Source organism: Eumetopias jubatus, unplaced genomic scaffold, assembly GCF_037043125.1.
Source record: "Eumetopias jubatus isolate StellerSeaLion01/CBP00866 unplaced genomic scaffold, mEumJub1_p1.0 scaffold_5, whole genome shotgun sequence".
NCBI lineage: Eukaryota > Metazoa > Chordata > Mammalia > Carnivora > Otariidae > Eumetopias > Eumetopias jubatus.
Window position 1 is genome coordinate 153,467,378 of NW_028274811.1, and position 19,858 is coordinate 153,487,235.

General features: G+C 61.5%; 1 protein-coding gene across 1 annotated transcript; it reads right to left on the reverse strand.

Annotated features, from left to right (window-relative positions):
* Positions 1 to 3,296: 3,296 nt before the first annotated feature.
* On the reverse strand, positions 3,297 to 18,617 carry SLC6A18 (solute carrier family 6 member 18). The gene is made up of 12 exons (XM_028090022.1): positions 18,428 to 18,617; positions 13,866 to 14,006; positions 12,932 to 13,069; positions 12,195 to 12,376; positions 10,615 to 10,725; positions 9,671 to 9,783; positions 8,526 to 8,654; positions 6,890 to 7,046; positions 6,165 to 6,369; positions 5,683 to 5,842; positions 4,503 to 4,665; positions 3,297 to 3,485 (listed from the first exon to the last, which is right to left on the reverse strand). The coding sequence occupies exons 1-12, from the start codon at positions 18,615 to 18,617 to the stop codon at positions 3,297 to 3,299; spliced, it is 1,878 nt and encodes a 625-aa protein (XP_027945823.1).
* Between the last annotated feature and the right edge of the window lie 1,241 nt (positions 18,618 to 19,858).

Here is a 19,858-nt window from a genome sequence, read left to right on the forward strand (position 1 = left end):
ACGCAGCAGACAGCGGTGGCTCCAAGGTCAGGGTTAGGAGCTTGGAGGTGGGTAGAGGACAAGCTTGTGGGGGATGTGGCTGGGGCCACCAGGGAAGTGGCCAAAGGTCGTGGAGGGTCAGGAGACTCGCCCAGGGTCCTTGGCCTCCTGGCCAAAGCCTCACCTAATAGCCCCTGTGAGGTGCCCTGGACAAAATGTGTTGTGCATGCAGCTGCAGGCCTTCTCAGGATGACAGGCTGAGCTCTGCCCTGGCTTGATCGTGGTTGAGGACGAGCCCATGTGCGGGGGACACTCGCATACCCATCCAGAGCACCAGGCAGGGGCTGCAGTGTGCATGGGGGGAGCCATGCAGGGTGCTGGACGGATGTCCTTGAGCAGACGGGAAGATCTGGAAGGACTGCAGTAAGAGCAGCAGGGGAGCAGCCCGAGGGCAGGTAGTTTGTGAAGGAAGGGCCCCGTCAGGGAGCTGGCTGTCTGCCCTGTCCCCGTGACAGCGGGAAGGCTTCCTTCCGGGATGTCTCTGATGGGGCCACATGATGTGTGGCAGGGTGCCATCCAGTGTGCCTTGGATGGGGGTGGTGCTAACGCAGCCCAAATTTTCAGGGCACAAGTGCATCTCATGTCAGGGTTTATGGATATTGCCTTGTTACTGTTGCTGTGCAAAATGTCCAAGAGACTGAGCTGACACATTTATGGCAGACCCAAGTCCACGGAGCGGGCCATAAAGGCACCTGAGCTGAGCAGTGCAGAACTGGGCCCTGCCCAACCCACATGCCAACCCTGCCGCGGTGGTGCCCGCACTGCCATAAACAGAGAGGACTGACCTGCCCTGCTGGGGCAGACAGAACCCGCGGGGACACCGCCAGGACCCCACACCAGGCACCTGAGCTGACCCGCCACTGGTCCCCACCTGCTCACATGCCCCACAGGCCTGTTCCTGGCATTTGCATCACAGACCAGACCCTAGAGGTCAGCCGCTCAGCCATCTGTCCTCCAAGAGCTCCAGAGTCTTCTCTGGTAAAGGCATTCTGTTGGCGTTTTACTCAGGATTATGTATTCTTACTGAAGTGTTAAACCATTGAAAAGACGGGTGCTTGGTCAGGGTCAGCTCACTGAAAACTCTTTCTGGTTCATCTCCTTAAAACCAGTATGTGCACGGCCAAACCTCCTCCCGGTGAAACATGAAAATAAGATTTTTAAAGCAAAGGAAGAAACCTAGTTTTCTGGTCTTCCCTTGATCTAAGCTGCACATTAGAAAGCTCACTTACTGATGTGTTCTGCGGAAGTGTAGGCAGCGGGTGGAGCTCAAGATGAGTGGTTTAAGAGGAGGCACAGATGGTGCCTCCTGGACCTCCCAAAGTGCTGAGCGATTACGCCCCGCCCCCCAGCCCCAGTTCCCGCCCCTCCCCCACCTGCCATCCCCCAGGCGTGTGCTTGCACCTGGACACACGGGTGCTCACCTGTGAGGACACTAAAGGACTTGCCAAACCTGGGTGGGCTCAGAATCACCAGGGCTCTGTGAGAGGTGGAATAATGACCCCCCCCCCAAGGCACCCACGTCCTAATCCCAGAACCTGGGAGTATTACCTGACATGGCCAAGGGGAATTATAGGTGCAGGTGGGATTAGGTAGCTAGTCAGTTGACCTTGAGATGGGGAGGTCATCCTGAATTATCCAGGTGCACCAGGGTAATCCCAGGGTGAAGAGAGGGTGTCGGAGAGACGTGGGTGAGAAGGACTCACTGGCCTTGCTGGCCTCTCGATGGAGGAAGGAGCCACGAGCCAAGGGTGTCAGAGCATGGGGGCCGAAGTGCAGAACTCACCCTTCCCATGGGGCTTGGGGCACACTTCAGGGGGTGCTCTTGGGCTAACTCCATTTTAATACTCAGCTCCTCTTAGGGCACAGTAGTGCAGGCGCTTCTGTTTCCTGGGGTCTGGGCTGCCTGTGACAAGGACAGCCCCAACAGGCGCGCCTGGACGGGCTCATCTGGGGATTTGTTCAGCACCCTGGACAGCGTCTGTCCCGCTGGGGATTAGTGGGTTCTGGGTCTTCACAGGGTTTGATCCCAGCAGCATGAAGGGCATACACGGGCTCCAGTGGCAAGTCAGAAGCAAGCCTGTGTGTCGGGGCCCACACCTTAGACCTGACCCCTGGTTTATGGAGGAGGGAGAGAGGATGGAGGGGGGCAGGGAGATGGTGGATGGAGGGAGTGAGGGTGGGAAGGGGGGGAGCAGGTGGATGGATGGAGGGAGGGAGGGAGGGAGGAAGGGAGGAGGCAGAAAGAGGGAGGAAATTGTTGGATGGAGGGGGGAGGCAGAGGGAGGGAGGAGATGGATGGATGGATGGATGGGGAGGGAGGGAAGAAATGGATGGATGGAAGAGTGGGGAGGGAGGGGTGCGCAGGAGGGCAGGTGGAGCTGGGTGAGGAGGCACCCCTCCACTGAGGCTGCAGGAGAGCTTGGTGTGGAGTGAGCGATAGCCCTCCTTTGGAGACGGTAGGAATCTGAGAATCAGCCTTTTTGTACCTTCTTGACACACATTTGAGTCTCTGAGAAAATTTTTAAAGAACAAAGAGTGGTGTTTCTCAGCAGTGAGGTCGGAGCGGCCAGCACTTGGTGATGCTGGCTGTGGCTATAGCCAAACCCCAGCCCCTGCCTGTGTTCACGCAGAGGGGACCCGTCCTGGGGCAGGAGTGGCCAGGCTGCAGGTGCAATGAGGATTCCCCGCACACGAGGTTGCCCAGGCCTGGGCCTGGACACAGACCGGGGCTCCTGCTGCCTGAGAGGGTCAGTACAGGTCCCAACAGAGCCTGCCGATGCCCGAGTGCTCTCAGCACAAAAAGGGGCTTCCCTTTCTGCTCTCCAAGGGGACAGCCTCCACTTTCCCTTGGAGATCACCCTTCAGAGTCCCTCAACTCTGGTGATGCCAGCCCCCAGCTGCAGAGGGCGTGGATGTGAGCCTCCTCGGAGGCCGCTCTGTCAGCTGCTGGGCCTCTGGGCCTGCGTGCCCTTCTGCCCACAGATGGACTCGCTGGGCACAGCGTCCGGGCCCCAGACAGCTCTGTGCCATGTCACAGAGGGCAGGGCCCTGGGGGCTGGACCCCAGGCTCTCTCCCATCTGGAGGGACAGCATGCCCCCTGCTGATGGAGCTGGGCTGTGCCAGGGGCAGGGTTTGCGGAGTGCAGTGGTGTTAGGAAGCAGCAGCTACAGGTCAGGGTCTGGGCCAAGTGTGTAATGGGGTCCAGTGGCACACAGGCTGGTCCTCCCTGCACCGCCCCCCACCTCCGGCCCAGCCCTCAGCTGGCCCCTCTGTCCTGCAGCTTCGGGCACCTGTCCTGCCAGGCGTCCTGCTTCCGTCTGCGCTTGGCAAGCCTCTGGACCAGTGCCACAGCCGGGACCCACAGCGAGGGCAGGAAGCACAGGAGGACGCACATGGCCTGCACCCAGCCCGGGTAGGACTTCTCCTGCCGTGAAGGGAACCGTGCCTGTAAGGACATGAAGTCACAGGTGAGCCTTGGGAGGGGCAGGTGAGGCTGACCCTTGGCTGCAGGGACTGAGCGGCATGGGCCAGCCTCACCCTGCCTCTTCCCAAAATGAAGCAGCAGGCTTCTCTAAGTCCACGGTGGGTGCTGGCAGCGAGGACACAGGGCCCCAAAGGTTCGGGTTTGGGGCTGAGCCTCTCTTGGGGATTGGGGCTCTGAGACACAGGCCTGGGATCCGGGGCATTCTACAGAATGCCTCCCACCACCGTGAGGGGCCACACAGCCTCGGGGGCTGCCTTGGCTTGACCTGCGGGGCAGGTTGGGCCCTGTGCCCCACCCCCGTTTCTGTAAGAGGGGGTGACACCACCCACCCGACTTGAGGCACCTCTTTTGAGGTCAATGTGAGGCACTAGTGTGTGAATCTGATAGGACAGTGTTCATGAAAATTCTTGAGACGTACGGCGCCATTCCTCCTTCGCCTACCCATGGCAATGGGGGCCAGGCCCCTTTCTAAGAAGAACTGGGAACGGAATTACCTCCATGCTCCCGAGAAGGGGCAGTGGCACAGGTGAAGTTTTGAGGGGCCCCCTGGGGAGCAGGTCGGCGGGGCCCCCGCAGCTCAGAGCACAGCCCAGTGGACAAGGCCAGCAGCAGAGACTGACCTGCACTCCCTTTCTTCTGACCACGCTCAGTGGCAGCCTTGTGACATGCACCCTACACAACTTCCCTCGACTCAGACCAGGAGTGGGCATTTGCAGGCCAGCCCCACAGCACGTGGGAAGTGTGGATCGAAGCCATGTCCCTGGGTGCGCTGCTCCCGGGACCTGGAAACTGCTCCAGTCCTCCTGCCACTGAGGCCTTGCCCAAGGTCCCTGCCAGGGTTGGCTTTGCTGCCCCCAGGGGACCCTGGAGGTCTGGCGGCCCACAAGGTCACTTAGGATGTCATCTGGGCCATGGATGGCACCAGGGAAGGACCAGACCAGGCCCGAGGTGGCTCCCAGCAACCCCTGGAGGACGTACGTATTGGGTGTTCCAGGCCCTGTAGCTCAGCGGTGTCCAGGCCAGGACGGCTATGTAGGCCACAAAGATGGTCAGCAGCAGCAGCGGGCTGACAACCTTCCAGGTCAGCCTCCAGTAGAGACCAGGCTGCCTCCCGGTCATGCAGGCTATGTCATCACTGAACCTGTCACAGAGACACTGGGCTCGAGCTGGCCCGAGTGTGACAGGTGTGAGCACAGGTGTGACAGTGTGAATGCAGGTGTGAGCACGGGTGTGACAAGCATGAGTGACAGGTGTGAGCACAGGTGTGAGCGTGGTGTGACAGGCATGAGCACAGGTGTGAGGACAGGTGTGACAGGTATGTGTGACAGGTGTGAGCACAGGTGTGACAGTGTGAATGCAGGTGTGAGCACGGGTGTGAAGGCATGAGTGACAGGTGTGAGGACAGTTGTGAGCACAGGTGTGAGCATGGTGTGACTGGCATGAGTGACAGGAGCACAGGTGTGAGGGCAGGTGTGAATGCAGGTGTGAGCACAGGTGTGAGCGTGGTGTGACAGGCATGAGTGACAGGTGTGAGCACAGGTGTGAGCGTGGTATGACAGGCATGAGTGACAGGTGTGAGCACAGGTGAGTGTTGTGTGACAGGCATGAGTGACAGTTATGAGCACAGGTCTGAGCTTGGTGTGACAGGTGTGAGCGCAGTTGTGAGCTCAGGTGTGTGCACAGGTGTGAGTGTGGTGTGACAGGCATGAGTGACAGGTGTGAGCGCAGGTGTGAATGCAGGTGTGAGCACAGGTGTGACACGTGAGTGACAGAGTTGGCAGGTGTGGAGTAGTGTTGAGTCCAGGTGTGGGGTGGGCCAGAGTCAGGGGGGATGGGCAGGACCCGTGCTGGGCTTCCTCAGAGGCCTCCAGGACGGGGTCAGGGCAGGAGGGCCCCCAGTGGCCTAGTGTCCACCTGTCCTTGGCTTGAAGACTGCCCTGCGCGGCTGGACACGGGCCATCTTGCCGCCCACCCCCACAGGCTGGAGGCCGGTGCAGCGGGGTGGGGCCGGGTCCTGGACCACAGGGAGCCGCCCCGAGGCTGTTTGGGGAGGGGCTCAGACGGTCTTCCCGCATCCTTGCGGCCCGGGACAGCCACTGCAACGACACTCGGGGTGCAGGGAGCAGGAGGGCGGGGCCCTGAGGAGACGCACACTCACCGGCGCATCCCATACACATAGGTGACCCCGACCACCTCGAAGAAGGCGAAGATGATGAGGTTCAGCGGGGCAGCGTAGTTATCAAACACCTCCAGCCAGTAGTTGCCCGACTGGAATGTGAAGCAGATCGCCGAAAGGAAGCAGAGCAGGCAGACCAGGCCTGGAGGGACGGCGGCGCCCCCTCGTCGGAGCCCGTCACCCTGCTTCTCCGGCCCTCCCAGCACCGTGTCCGGGGGCAGGAGGATGCACGATGGGGGCTTGCTGTCCGTGGGCTCTGCCCCTGCCTGACCCCAAGGTCTCCTACCATGGCCCTCATGGGATGCCAAGTTATGGCAGAGCTGCTGGGACCGGCGCTGGGGGCGATGAGACCAGACTCAGGCTCCCACTGGGACGCGCATGGAGGAAGGACAGCAGTAGACAGATGCCAGGAGGTGGGCGGACAGGGAAGACAGGCCTACAGGGTGGGGTGGGCGTCCACTCACCAGTCAGGACCTCCTTGGGGACGGATCTGCTCATGACCCCCATATCCAGGAGTGGCGTGATGATGCTTTCCATGTTCCCGAACATGGATGACAGGCCCAAGGTGAACAGCATCCCGAAAAACAGCACGGCCCACCCGGAGGCCCCCGGCATGTGGAGGATGGCCTCCGTGAAGACGATGAAGGCCAGACCCGTGCCGGAGGCACTCTGCAACATAAGTGCATGGGGACCTCTCAGTGTGACACACGCCTGACACCCTCCCCACCACTGGCACCAGGGCAAGGTGGTGGCTCTGCCCCCTCTGGCTACACCACAGGCCACAGGTGTGCCTCCGGGGGAACAGAACCTTTCCCCTAACACCCTGCAGCTAGCAGGTGACCACAGGCCCAGGGGTGTTGGGCTCAGGTGAATCACCCTCATAGCCAGGGGTCCGCAGCTGCCCCTCGCCCCTGGGCAGCTGCCCGACTCCGGCCACAGCCCAGCTCTGTGACCCATACTCTGCCCCCACCCCCAGCTCTGTGCACCAGCAACACCCGGTCTCCTGGGTCAGCCTGGCCTCCAGCCCCCTGGGCAGGGCCCTGTCGGACACATTGCATTTTCTGGAAGCTCAGCCCTGCAGAGGCACAGGGCCAGCCTAGAGTCCTTTGTTCACAGCACCAGGCCAGCCTGGGCCAGGTCATGGAGAAGATTTGCAGCCGTCTGGAGCAAGGCCAGGCCCCTTGGGTACCTTATCCAGAAAGTCGTCCAGGTGGCAAACCTCCAGGGGTAGCCTGGCCACCCTCTCGGGCTGGGTGGTATTCAGGTTCATGAGGACGGCAGCATAGTCGTCCCTGGAGATGCTCTGCTCAGGGAAGTCAAACGCATTGATGAGGTGGAGGATGTTTCTGCAGAGACATAGAAAGTGCACACTAGCTGGGCACGCCGCACCTTGAAACACCCAGAAGGACACCAGCACCCTCAGGAGGGCCGGACAGCACTCACTGCAGGGACAGAGAGGAGCCCGGCCTGGAGGGGACGCTGCCCTCAGGGCACCGTGGGGCAGTGGCAGCCCCTGGCCCCCCGGGAGGGTTCAGGAAGAAGAGCGGCCCTGGTCACCCCTCTGCCGGCCACCACCAGCAGGTGTTCACTGGCCTCAAGGCTCACGGCTCAGACACAGGCCCGTGGGTATTCCCAGATCTCTTACTCTGCCTACTTGCTGAAATCTCTTTGTAACCTCGTAATTAGTACTCACGGCGCATCTGGGGTTATTAGTGGCCATGTGCAGAGCTGCCTGGGGTCACGAGCCTCCTTACAGTCAGCTCAGGGCCACGGTGTTCACAGTTTTATGCTATTTGCTGGTGGTTCTGCTGTTTAAAATGTCCTCCGAGTGCAGCGTGGCACTGCTGCGTGGCGGCCAGGTGGTGGGTCGCAGAGAAACCATGGCAGGGGAGCCTCGTGCAGGCACAAGTCACGGCTGTTACCGTGAGCACGGACTTGTCCACAGTGCTCGGTGGAAACAGCCGGAAATGCTGCCCCTGTTGTTCCCCAGTGGGGGCCACACCGTTCACCACGTGGGCACTGCAGCCTCTCCGGCACATCCCAGTGGGTGCACACAGCCCGCAGTGCCCAAGCTCAGGCTGTGAAGCTGCTCCGTCTCCCCCTGTGCCGTCTGTGGGCCGTGGCCTGAGCGTGGCCTGAGCGTGGCTAGCATGGGTGTCACGGTTGACAGGAGCTGCCCTGGGCACTGGATGCCTGGCAGCATGCAGAGGCCGAGCCTGCACCCGTCCACGGGTCTGCCTGGCAGACTGCCTCTGGAGGGCTCTTGGTGAGTAAGAGTTGGTGGCCTTCGAAACACCGTGCCACTAATGCAGCGGTTCCAAACGTGTGGGGCATCCTACAGCCTCCGTGGCCCCTGCCATCGTGGCAGGTGGCCACACACCGAAAGCCTTCAAGCAAACAGACATTTATTCTCCCAGGTCTGAGGCCAGAAGTCCACAGGAGGGGTGTCAGCCGGGCCACACGCTCCCCCCCACCACAGCTCCAGGGCGGGTCCCTCCCGCCTCGTCCAGCTCCTGGACTGTGGCCGTGTCCCCCCAACCTCTGCCTCCTCACACGGCCTCCCCCACGTGTCTACGTGTCCCTGCCTGTCTCTCATCAGGACGCAGTCATTGGATTGGCATGACCTCATCCTCACCAGAATCTGCCAGAGACCCCACCTCCATGTCGGGCCATGCTCTAGGCTGTGCGTGGACGCGAACCTCTGGAGACTCTCCCCCCACCCCCTAAGGAAAGAAGAGGTGGTTGTGTGGGTCCAGAGCATCAGGTAGCGTCTGAAAGCCGAGCTCTGTGCACACCCCACCCTCAGCCAAGGGCACCATGCTCACCTGTCCAGGCAACGCCCATGGTCGTTGGCTGCCTTGAATCCCAAAACGGAGAACACAGCGATGGACGCATAGAGGGAAGTCATGCTGTTGACCAGAGCAATGGTCACCGCGTCCTTCTCACAGTGGTTCCTGGCAGACAGGTGCGCTTAGGGCCATCTCCGCACACCCCCGGCACACCCCCTGCCCATGGAGCCGGCATGCCCATGACCCCCAGCGCCGGAGCTGTCCCCGCTAGTCTCAGGACGGTCTCGGACCCCCTTCCATGGTCCCCTCCCCCGACCACACCTCCCTGCTGAGCCCCTCCTCTCTGAGCACCCCTCTCTGCTGACCCTCTCCCCAAAGACCCCCTCCCTGATGACCCCTTCCCCTCTGACCCCTCCCTGACCACCCCTCCCTGCTGACCCCCTCCCCACCTCCCCTTCCCCCAAAGACCCCCTCTCTGATGACCCCCTCCCCACCAGGCCCCTCCCCGCCCACCCCAGCTCAAGACTGTGGGTGGTCTGAAACCCTCAGCCTCACCCCTGCCCCCAAGGCCTGGACACAGGGAGCTGAGGACAAGGTGGAGTGGGTGAGGTAGTCACTTGTCAGGTGCAGTCATGTGAAGCACCCACTCCCCCCCACCTCCCCATCCCCTGCACTTCGGAGGGGGAGAAGTTCTGGCCACCATATAGAACCACGTTTGTTCAGATGGTCCCAATGGCTTGTGGCTGCCTGGTTTATGATGTGGCGGGTGACGCTTTAGTGCCTGAGCCCCTGGGGCTCTCACAGCAGGTGCGTGGTTCCCGCAGCGAGGTGGGAGCGCCGTGTCCATCTTAAGTGACCAGGGAGCTGACACACACTGCATATCTGCTTTTATGGCCTCATGCTTGACACACGCTTCCTGTTGGTCGGGGTCAGCCCCCAGTTATGGCCTTGTTCCTGGGATTGAGTGTTCGGGCTCTCTTCCTCCAGAACACGCTAGAAGCTGCCATAGGGGCCCTACCCCCAGCTCTCTGTGTGTGACTGGGTAACCAGTAGACTCCCCGTGAGTCTGTTCCTATCACAAGTTCATACCAGGCCACACAGGATGTTACTTTGGAGGTGCTCCGGGACAGGAGGCCCAGCCCCTCCGTTGGAAGGAACCCACCCCCGAGCCTGGTCCCTACCCGGGTGGGTTATAACTTGCAAAAGCAATGTGTCCTCCAAAGGCCAGGGACAGGGAGAAGAATATCTGCGTGGCTGCATCCAGCCACACCCGCGGGTTCTGGAGAATCTGCACCTGGAAAGACACAGAATCCTGTTGTGCTGCAGACGAACCACACTGGCTGGGGAGCCCACGGCCCTAGAACATTCCCAAAGCTTCCTCTGGGATGACTCTCATGAAGGGGTGTGAACAGCTTAGGGTCAAAAAGAGAGCAGGACTAGAATGGCAGTTCACACGGCAAGCGTGGCCTTGCTGTTCTGTGACGGCTTAAGTAAGCCCACGTGGGGTTCTGAGACCTTGGCTGACAGACTGCTCAGGGCTAAGAAATGGGTCTGAGCGACTTGACTTGGGTGTGTTTCTTCTGCTCCTCTCAGACATGGTGGTTCTGAGGGACTTGAAGGGTCCCACGGTGGCTGGGACATGGTGCCCACGGCAGACCCACGTCCACACCCAGTGCCCCCTTCCCTTCTGCTGTGCAGCCCCTGGAAACTCCCAAGGAATGCTGGGGTCCTAGAGAGTGTGCAAGGGCCTAGGAGGGGTGTGGGCCCTTGGGTCCTGTGATTCCTTGCCTGGTTGGGCGCATGCAGCTAGCAAGGCCCTCAGGGGCATGGGGTGCAGGGAACCGGGGGGCATCTAGCTGGCTTCTCCCCTAAACCCTACCAGCAGCATCCCTCAGGCTACATGTCACAAACCAAGTCCTCCCCCTGCTCTCTTCCTCTGACCCTGACCTCCTCCCCGAGACCCCATAACCCCCTCCTCCTTGCCCTCACCCACACATGGCCCTGGGCAGCCTGGCCTCTGGCTAATGGCCATTCACACGGCCAGGGGATCGAGGGAGCTGGGCTGGGCTCTGCCTCTGACTCATGTCTTTCCTGAGCCTGGAGCCTGGACTTCAAACCAACTTACATCCGGAGTGAACAGGTAGATTAACCCTTTCACCGCCCCGGGCAGGGTGAGTCCTCTGATAAGGAAGATCGTCAGGACCAGGTAAGGGAACAGGGCTGTGAAATAAATTGCCTTTAAAAAAGACCAAATTGTTAAACTTTTCAGTGGTATCTGTCCCATACAAAACCTTTAAGAGGTAGTGCCATAAAGGCCTCCTGTCACTCATCTGGGATTCCAGCCGAGCAGGGGCAGAGGGCACCGTGGGACGTGTGGGCCCCTGTCAGGCTCCCGGGGTCTGGCACTCACGGTCACAAGCGGATTCACGTATACACTTGTGTCTGGGGGGCGTCCAGGAGGGTGGGCCTCCCTCTTACCCAGCCGTACCTCTCCCAGGCGCCAGCCCTCCCCCTCACCCCAGTGCCCACAACCAGCCACTTCACAGGGGCCTTGGGGCCACACACCTGCCCTCACCCGTCTCCCCAGCATAGGACCAGCGCCCCCTCCTCAGTCGGATGTGGTCAGGGGTCTGCACACATGGTGTCTACACAGAATAAATCCGCAGACGATGCTCTTCTCTCACCGCCACCCCCAGGTCCCTGAGTACAGACTGACGGGGGAGTCGCCCCAGTCCCCTGTAGGGACTTTCATCTCAGGGTTATTTGGAATTTCTGGTGGCTTGTTGGGCCTAACGTTTGCTTTGGTGTAATTCAGTAATTCCGGTCCTCTCAAGTGCAAAGACCTTCATGAGACAATAACCATAACATGACAGCCGAGAAATTGAGCAGGCACACGCCTGGATCTGTGCAAAAGGGCCACAAACGCATGTTGGGAGCTACGGCAGGGAAAGGCAAGGAGCCGTGTCACAGGCGTTGAAAGGGAGGATGGGTGTAGAACGGGGCCTGTCCTTGCCCCCGGAGGAGAGAGGGCACTTGGCACAGAAACCACATGAGTAAGAGCTGACACATTTCTCCCCATCACTGAAATCTCTTCAGAAGGTAGTAAGCTGTTAAAACGAACATGTCAGGACATGTTCACGGCTCACAGACCATCATAGTGAAGTGTGACCAGCAGCGGGAAAGCGGAGGAAGGCAGCACAGCGTGAGTGAGGGTGTCCTGCCTCATCCCATGGGCAGCATTGCTCCCAGGCGGACCGATAGCCAAGCCCGCGTCCAACCCCTAGGGTAGAACAGTTACCGCTGACGAGCCAACAGGCGGATATGGGGGGTCACAGGAAACACCCAGGAAACGGGAGAACAGAGGTAGGAAACAAACAGGAACCCGGATTAATCATCACACTAAACATAAACGGTGTAAACAACCAAACAAGGGCAGGGACTGACAGCCTGGATAGAAACACAAGATCCAGCCGTGTGCGTCTACAAGAAACACAGTTTAAACACAGAGACCCAAAAAGGGTGAAAAGAAAAGGACAGAGAAAACCTCCCGGTGGCGTCTGGGCAGAGCGTTGCCACGTAAATGCGCCCTTCCCCAGGGAGCGCGCTGGTCCTCGCGCCTGCGCCCTCCCAGCCCAGCCTCTGAGCCCGTGCGTGAACACAGAGCTGGAGGCAGCCGGGTGCTGGGGTCTACCCGAGGGGCCTCACCTTCCCCGTGCTTTCGATGCCTCTGATGACACACAGGTACACGACTGCCCAGGACGCGGCCAAGCAGGCTAGCAGCGGCCGCTGGATGGAGCCGTTGTCGCTGATGTCCGCCGTGATGTTCAGCGTCTGCCGGTACCAGAAGTAGCTCACGGGGCCGCTGGCCTGGCACTCGGCTTCCAACCCTGGAGCCAGGAGGGTCCTGTCAGGGGCTGGCACAGGGCTCGGGCCTGCATGTGGGCTCGCAGGCCTCCACCCTGGACTGCAGTCTGAGGATAGCCCGGCCGGGGCTGCTGCCGGAGCACCAGGCACACCCAGCGGGACCCAGCCCCCCGTGGCCCAGGAGGTGCAGCTGGGGCTAGTGGGCAGATGCGGGGAGCCTCCAGGCCCAGACTTGCCCCTGGGCTGCCTTGTTCAGAATGGGCCAAGCTCAAGTTAGTCTCAGCAGAGGCAGGAAGGGAAGGAGGGTTAACACAGCTTCATGAGCCGGTGCAGAAGAGCAACTATTTCCTGGGCTGCGAGGATCTCCTCTGCTGGAGCGCAGGGCTGAGGGCTGCACTGAAGCCAGCAGAAGCCGCCGTCCCGCCCACTCAGCCTCTCATCGCTGTGCATGCCCGCTCGTGGCTGGGCTGTGAATGCACGGACTCTCTGGGGACCCATCGGTGGTCAGATATGATGGGGTAAGGAGAACGGGACCGCAGACGCGCTGCTTAGGGGAGCCTCCCGCCCCCCAGCACTACCTGTGCGGTTGAGGTCCAGTGGGCAGGAGCTCCAGGGGAGCGGGTACTGGAAGGAGTTGAGCAAATACCACAGCACCCACGTCAGGACGGTGTTGTAGTACAGGCTGACCAGGAAGGACACGGTGAGGCACCCCAGCCCTGCGGGGGGCGGCGGTCAGCGCCTTCCAGCCCTGCAGGGGGCGGCGGTCAGCGCCTTCCCCACCTCCCTGGCCACAGGGCTCCAGACACAAGCACCCAACTCCTGCTCCCTGTGGTCCTGTGGCCTCTCCCACGGCCCCCCACGCCTGCCCCACGGCTGGCCCACATCTGGCTGCATGCACCCGAGGGCAGTGCGTCGTCTTCATGGCCATGTGGCACCATCCTCAGCTGGGCTAGGGTCTGCCTCTCCACTGGCTTCCCGGTGGGCCTTGCAGACAGTGCTGTAGCCACCTTGTGGGACATGTCACACCACCAGAGGGGCCGCCCGGACCCCCTCCCTGCAGCACCCACCTCACGGACCCTCCAAGTGTCAGGCCTGCCCTCCGTCCAGGCCTCCCTGGACACTCTCAAGCTCCCAGGATGGGTGGGCTCAGCGCCCAAAGGGACATAGTCCCTGGGTGATCTGGGACAGCTGCTCCAAGGGCCTGGGCCTGCCGCCACCTCCTGCACCCTGAGCTCACCCCACGCTGCACCCTGCACCCAGGTCCCTCCTTGGGCTTTGGGGGAACCAAACAGGGCCTCCTGGAAGATGAGTACTCAGAGCATGAGCAGACTTAGCTCCCGCAGGGACGCTGCCCCACGCATCTCCCTGAACTGTTAGGTCCAGACCCCTCTCCTGCAGGGTCAAAGCCACTGAATGTGCGCTGGAGTGACAAGCTGACCCACGGCACGCACGGGACCTGCAGCCCCCACCCTCCCAACAGCTCCGGGCAGGGGTTAGAGGCAGGCAGCCTACCCACTCCGCCCAGGTAGGGCGAGATGGCCGTCCACACCCCGATGCTGCCTCTCCGTAGGCGCTGGCCGATGGCCAGCTCGATGTAGAAGATAGGGATTCCCTCAAGGACCAGGGCGATGAGGTAAGGGATGAGGAAGGCCCCTGCAAAGACACAGCGGTCATCGGAGGGTCAACAGCTGCCTGGTGGGGACTTGAACCGAGGGAGATGGGCCTGCACGCCGGGCACCTGGTCTGCTGCTCTTTCAAATCACTCGGGAGCATCCCACCTTGTGCAGCTTTGGGGGCAGGTTTCATGCAACAATGAGCAGTGGTGTTCCTACGGGGACACCCCTCATCCCGTTATGGGCCCTCCTGTGACGTGGGGCTGGTCTGTGCTCCTGGCAGAATGTTCGAGAAGGTGGACCTTTGAAATGGTCTCTCGAGTTTTGTGCCTGAGTGGGGGCTGGGACCTGTCTCTCTGTGCCTGGGCATGAGCATCACCCCTGCACCAGCGTCCGAATGCTGGGAGGTGGGCACCCGTAGCCGCAGTGGGGTGAGGCTCTGTGGTCCGCCAGGGGAGCACCCACTGACCACCTCCATGGGATCGACGGGAGGGGCACACATTTCTTCACTGGGAGCCAGCAGCGGCGGCATCAGGAGGAAAGGCGACGGGTGTGAGGAGTGAGGGGCCCACAGCCCCGAGGGGCCCCGCCACATTGCCTGGGGGCGCCTGTGGGCAGACGTCGGCTCCTGCATCCCGCGGACTGTGGGTGTGCTCATACTGTTGGGGGAAGGGAGTCCCGGTGCAGTCGGGAGCTGCATTTTCTTCCTGTTAACCACAGTGTGTGGGCCTGCTGGCCCTTAGATGCTCCAGGACCGACAGCCACTGCCCTACCTGCACGCACAGGGCTGGCCATGTCAGGGAACATGCTCCTGCGTGTCCCTGGCTCGGCTGGCCCGGCACGGGCCTGGCCTCCATGAGGGCTAGCCTCTCCCTGGGATTCTGCATCACAGTCAGAGGTGTTGACACTGAGCCAGGGCCCTGGAGAGGGCTGGTAGCCACTGCACCACATCAGCTTCTGCACAGGACACCAGTGTTTGGGGCAAAACAGTGCCTGCTGGTGTCATCCACGTAGCGGCAACACCGCAAAGAAGTGAAATAACAACGTGGAATCCTGGGAGACTCAGCCTTGAGGGATGCGCTGGACGCCCCAGGGATGACCAGGCACCTGTGGGCAGGGGCTTGGAGCTGGGGGTGTGAATGTAGCCTGACCACTTCAGGGAGCTCCTAGCAGGGAGAGGGGCCAATCACAGGCCAGGGGTCCAGGGTCCAGATGGAGGAGACCTCCCCAGCCCGCCCTTCACCCTGTCCCACCCCACACGCACACGCACTATGGGGTCTCATGCAGGTGTGTGTGCCTCCCAACCACCCTTGTGCCTCGAGCACACACCTTTGGCATGGTAAGGACACATGGGGCCAGCTGCCCAGCCCCAGAAGTGGGTGCCTGGCCGTCAGGCAGGGGCTCTGGGTCCCAGGTGTTTGACCCACTGTCTGGAAAGGGCCTGCAGGCTCCAGGCCGGCCAGGACCCACGGACCCACTGCTCTGCGGGAGGGTCCCAGCCAGCAGGCCCAGAGCAGGGACCACCGGGAGGAGCAGTCCAGGGGAAGGGAGGGGTTTTTCTTCTTATAGCTGACCTGGTGCAGCCGAATCAGCCACACTTCGGAGAGAAGAGAGGGAGGAGCTCCGTGATCACAGATGGAGCCCACACAGGAGCACCGCTGCGTGTTAGGTGCATTTTAGCTCAAATTGCGTGTGGACAGTGACTTGGATAAAACCCAAGCCAGTTTGGAGGAGGGCCGCCGGTCGCGGGACAACCCAGCTGTGTGATTAGAGAGGTGGGACTTTGAGCCCCGCTTCGACATCCAGGTTGGGGAGAGGGCCTGGAGACTGCTCATCACCCAGGCTGATGATTCTGTCAACTGTGCCTGCAGAACAGAACCTCCATGAAAACCATAAGCCACGGGGTTTGGAGAGCTTCTAGGCTGGAGAACACGGGAGGTGCCGGAGGGCACGGCGCCCAGAGAGGCGGGGGGCTTCGACACCCCCACCCTGCGCATCCCTGCCACGTGGCTCTTCAGAGCTGTATTCTTTATAAAAGCCTGGTCCTGGCGAGCACACTGTTTCCTGGGTCTGAGAGCCCTTCTAGCAAATTTTGGACTGAGGAAGGGGTTATTGGTGCTCCTGACTTGTAGCACAATCAGCTGGAAATTGTGGGCAATGCAGGGACCCGCTGCTTGAGCCTGGGTTCTGCAGTGCAGGCAGCACTGTGGACTGAGCCCCGTGGGGTCTGCGTTCGCTCCAGGTAGATGGGCAGAAACGGGTTAAATTATGATGCCGGGATTGGGAGAATTGGTTGGTGTGGGCAAAACCCTCACACGTGTGGCATCGATGAGAGGAGTTTTTTCTGGTCGGGAGGGCGGGATGGTGAGATCGTGGCGCACATGCCCATGCGGTGGGTTGGCGAGAGCCCTCGGCTCACCACCGGCCCGAGGGGTGCTGGAGGCGAGGCACACTGGTCCCGTCCGCTGAGAAAATGTCACGGAGAAAAGAGTCTGTCTGACCGGGACGGCTGCAGAGCCCAGCACTGCTGGGAATCTACAGAACGAGACACCCCGAGGTTGTCCCGGAGAGAAAACGAAGGACAGAGAAGACCAGGGCAGGCGCCTCATAAGCTGTCTCTGTGGATGGGAGGACTTGGTGTTGCCAAGTGGACATTGGTCCCCAGACAATCTAGACATGCTACGCGATGCCCGTGAAACCCTGAGAGTCCTCCGTAGAATTGACAGCCTGGCTGTGAGGTCTGCAGGGGGTGGCGATAGCCAACACAGAACCGGGCCAGGAGAGGAGCGAGCGGACTCGCCCCGCGGGAGGGACATCTGCACTGTCAGACTAGGGTCATCACGTCCGTGCACGGCTCTGCCGTCTCCACGGAGCCCACGGGTGCCGAGGTCGCACCACGGCTGTGTGGAGATCGCGGGCCGCTCACTAGATGCCCCACGTGTGTTGCCATGGACATGGTTGTGGATGATTCCTGGGCCGGAACCGTAGATCCCAGCAGGTGCCTGGAGGGTCCCTGGGTGCCCCGTGCCAGCCGCTGGTGGGGTCCACGCCCTGACCGCAGGCGCGGACACTCACCCAGAAGCCGCGTACAGGTGACAGAACGCCCTGCAGGTGCACCTGAGTGTTCCCCCCAATTCTGTTACAATGTTGCCTTTAAGCTTATCCTTAGAGAGAAGCCCACAGACCTGAGTAATCACTAAGGACAGAGAGAATATTCACCCTCAGGGCTCATGAGTTTGTGCAGAATAAAAATGCAATTGGTTATCTGCTCATCTTATTATCGAATAATCAGGGGTGGTCGACGTGAGACAAAAAGGTTGTTCTCGCACGGGAGGGGTGCTTGTTTAGGAAAAGTGGGACTTTTGAAATTTGAATATTTCATGACATTTCATGAAGGGCTTCACACCTGGAAACAGGGCCTAAAAGAAGTATTTAAACAGCAGGGGTGCCCCCAGCCCATGAGCGCAGGTGTGACGGGCTGGTCCGGAGGCCCCCAGGCCAGGCAGCGCTGGCACATGGATTCTGGAAGTGACGTTCCCGGGACAGTCCCCGCGTGTCGCAGAGAGGAACGATGGCCAACCGATTCTGGTCAGAGCAGCATTTCCTGACTTGGAGTGACCACCAGCACGTGGGTCACCGCTTGGCGCCCGCACGTGCCTCTCCTGATGCACAGGGCAGGCCCACGTGCCCACCCAACCCCAACCCCGTGGAGGCTCTGACGCCTCTGGGGCAGTGGTTCCTGGAAAGATGTCTCCTCCAGCTGCTCATAATCAGGAAAAAACAACAAACTTCCAGGAGGCAGGTTCCTCATGAACAGGGACGCCACCCTGGCACTGCCCTCGCCCGGTCTGCTCTGCAGCAGGTCCTGCAGACCCCCAGCCCGCATTCCCCCAACGCGGCCTGACCGCTGTCCACCCAGCACGGCCAGGAGGGAAAGGGGCCAGGATGACGCCCCATCAGCCGCACACACACCTTCCTTTCTGCCCTGTTCCTGGTGGGGGCCAGAGGAATTGCCCCCACATTTCCAGCCAGGGGCCCGGTGGATGCAGGAGGATTGCCCTGGAGGGCTTCTGGGGGCCTCAGGTCTTACGTGTGCAGAGGTGGGGCTTGACGGCAAGCTGACCTGACACTGAGACCCAACGGCCCCAAGGTCGCACCCCAGAAAATGACCGGCCTAGCCTGGGCGACATTCGGTGTCTGCTCCCCAGGGTCGTGGGAGACAGGCAGGGCTGGCTTGCCTGGCATCACCATGGACTCTTGTGAAGGGAAGGGGTGCCCTGGCCGGGCACAGACGGGCACAGACGGGCGGCCTGGCCTGGGCGCACCCCCCGCACTACAGTGAGCTACGTGAAGAGCTCCCCTGAGCCCCAGAAAGCTGGACGGCAGTGGGCTGGACCTCCACTACACAGGCTCCCCGGGTCGCGGAGATCGATAACGTGCGGGGCCGTGAGGGCGGCTCACCTCCACCGTAGGTCTGACACAGGTACGGGAACCTCCAGATGTTGCCCAGGCCCACGGCGAAGCCGATGCAGCTCAGCAGGTACTGCGCCTTGTTGCCCCACGCCGGCCTCCCGTCCGCACAGCCGTCCCCACACGGCTCCGCTCCCCCGGCGCGCGCCGTGCCCGCCGCTGGCTCCTGCCCGGGCTCCATGGAACCCCCCGGACCTCCGTGTGGGAGCCCCGAGTAGTCCCCTCCGTGTACCTTCTCATTATTTAAAGGAAATCCAGTGGAGCCAGTTAATTGGTAACTCGGGCCAGGCTCTCCCCCGGGCGGCCCCTTCCTGACCCCACGCCCTCCGCCCGCGCCTCATTCCGTGCCCGAGGCAGATGCCCGAGGGCTTCCTGTTCCCCGTGGGGGCTGCGCCAGGACCCCCGAGACAGCAGCTCCTTTAGCCCTTTTATAAAAACCGTCGATCTTCCAATCAGCCTTCTGATTCTGGAACGATTGTAGACTGCCTTGTCGCTGTGAGGAGTGACGCAGAGCCAAGCATCCTCGCCCGTTTCCCCAGCGGCGGCGTCTTGCAAATATCTCGTCCATGTCACAGCGGGGACGCCGGTGTGATAGGCCAGTTCGGCACACGTCCATCACAGGGGGGGTCCCTCCCGTCCCCTTCACGGCCACACCTGCGCCCTCAGCTCCTGCCCCGCTTCCCAGCTGTTCTCTGTCGCTACCGTCCCGTCCTTTCTAGAACGTTCCATAAGCAGAGTCCCCGTGTGTGACCTCGGGGTGGGCCTGCTCCTCTCAGCCGTGCTCTCCAGTGACCCAGCCGTGGAGGCGCACAGTGTGTTCACCCCACAAAGGAGGACAGCTAGTGCCCGGGGAGGGGTCCGGGTGCTGTGGTGTGTGGTCTTCGCGTCTCAGCCACGTCTGGTCTTCAGAGATTGAGTGTAACCCTCTGGCCGGCGGCACTCTCTTCCGGGGAGATCCCCCCTCACCCTTGCGTCCTGCAGCACCTGCGGTGGCTGCACCCAGCCCAGGCCCCCACCAGCACCCACCACGTGCGGGGTGGGGGCCTGTGTCCCCGAGGGGCTCCCCTGGTGGGGCAGGGCAGGGGCAGGAGTGGGAGGTTTGCTTCTCTTCCCCCCCAGCAGCCACTGACGCCCTGAGGCAGCGGGCAGGGCAGCGTGACACCCAGGGCCACGGGGTGGCGGGGGGAACGGGCTCAGCCAGGCTTGGGGACGTCCGAATAGTCCCCAACACGTGGGGTCCTCCTGCGGGGGGATGGAGCGTGATGGGCTGACTCGGTGGACTCAGCCTGGGTCTCCTGTGGGAGCTCCTGGACCCGTGGACGCCCGGTGGATGCTTCCAGGACAGGCTGGGACTCCAGATGTGAAATTCCCACTTCCCGGGACACTGGTCTCACACAGGCCCAGATATGTGGGTCGCAGAGG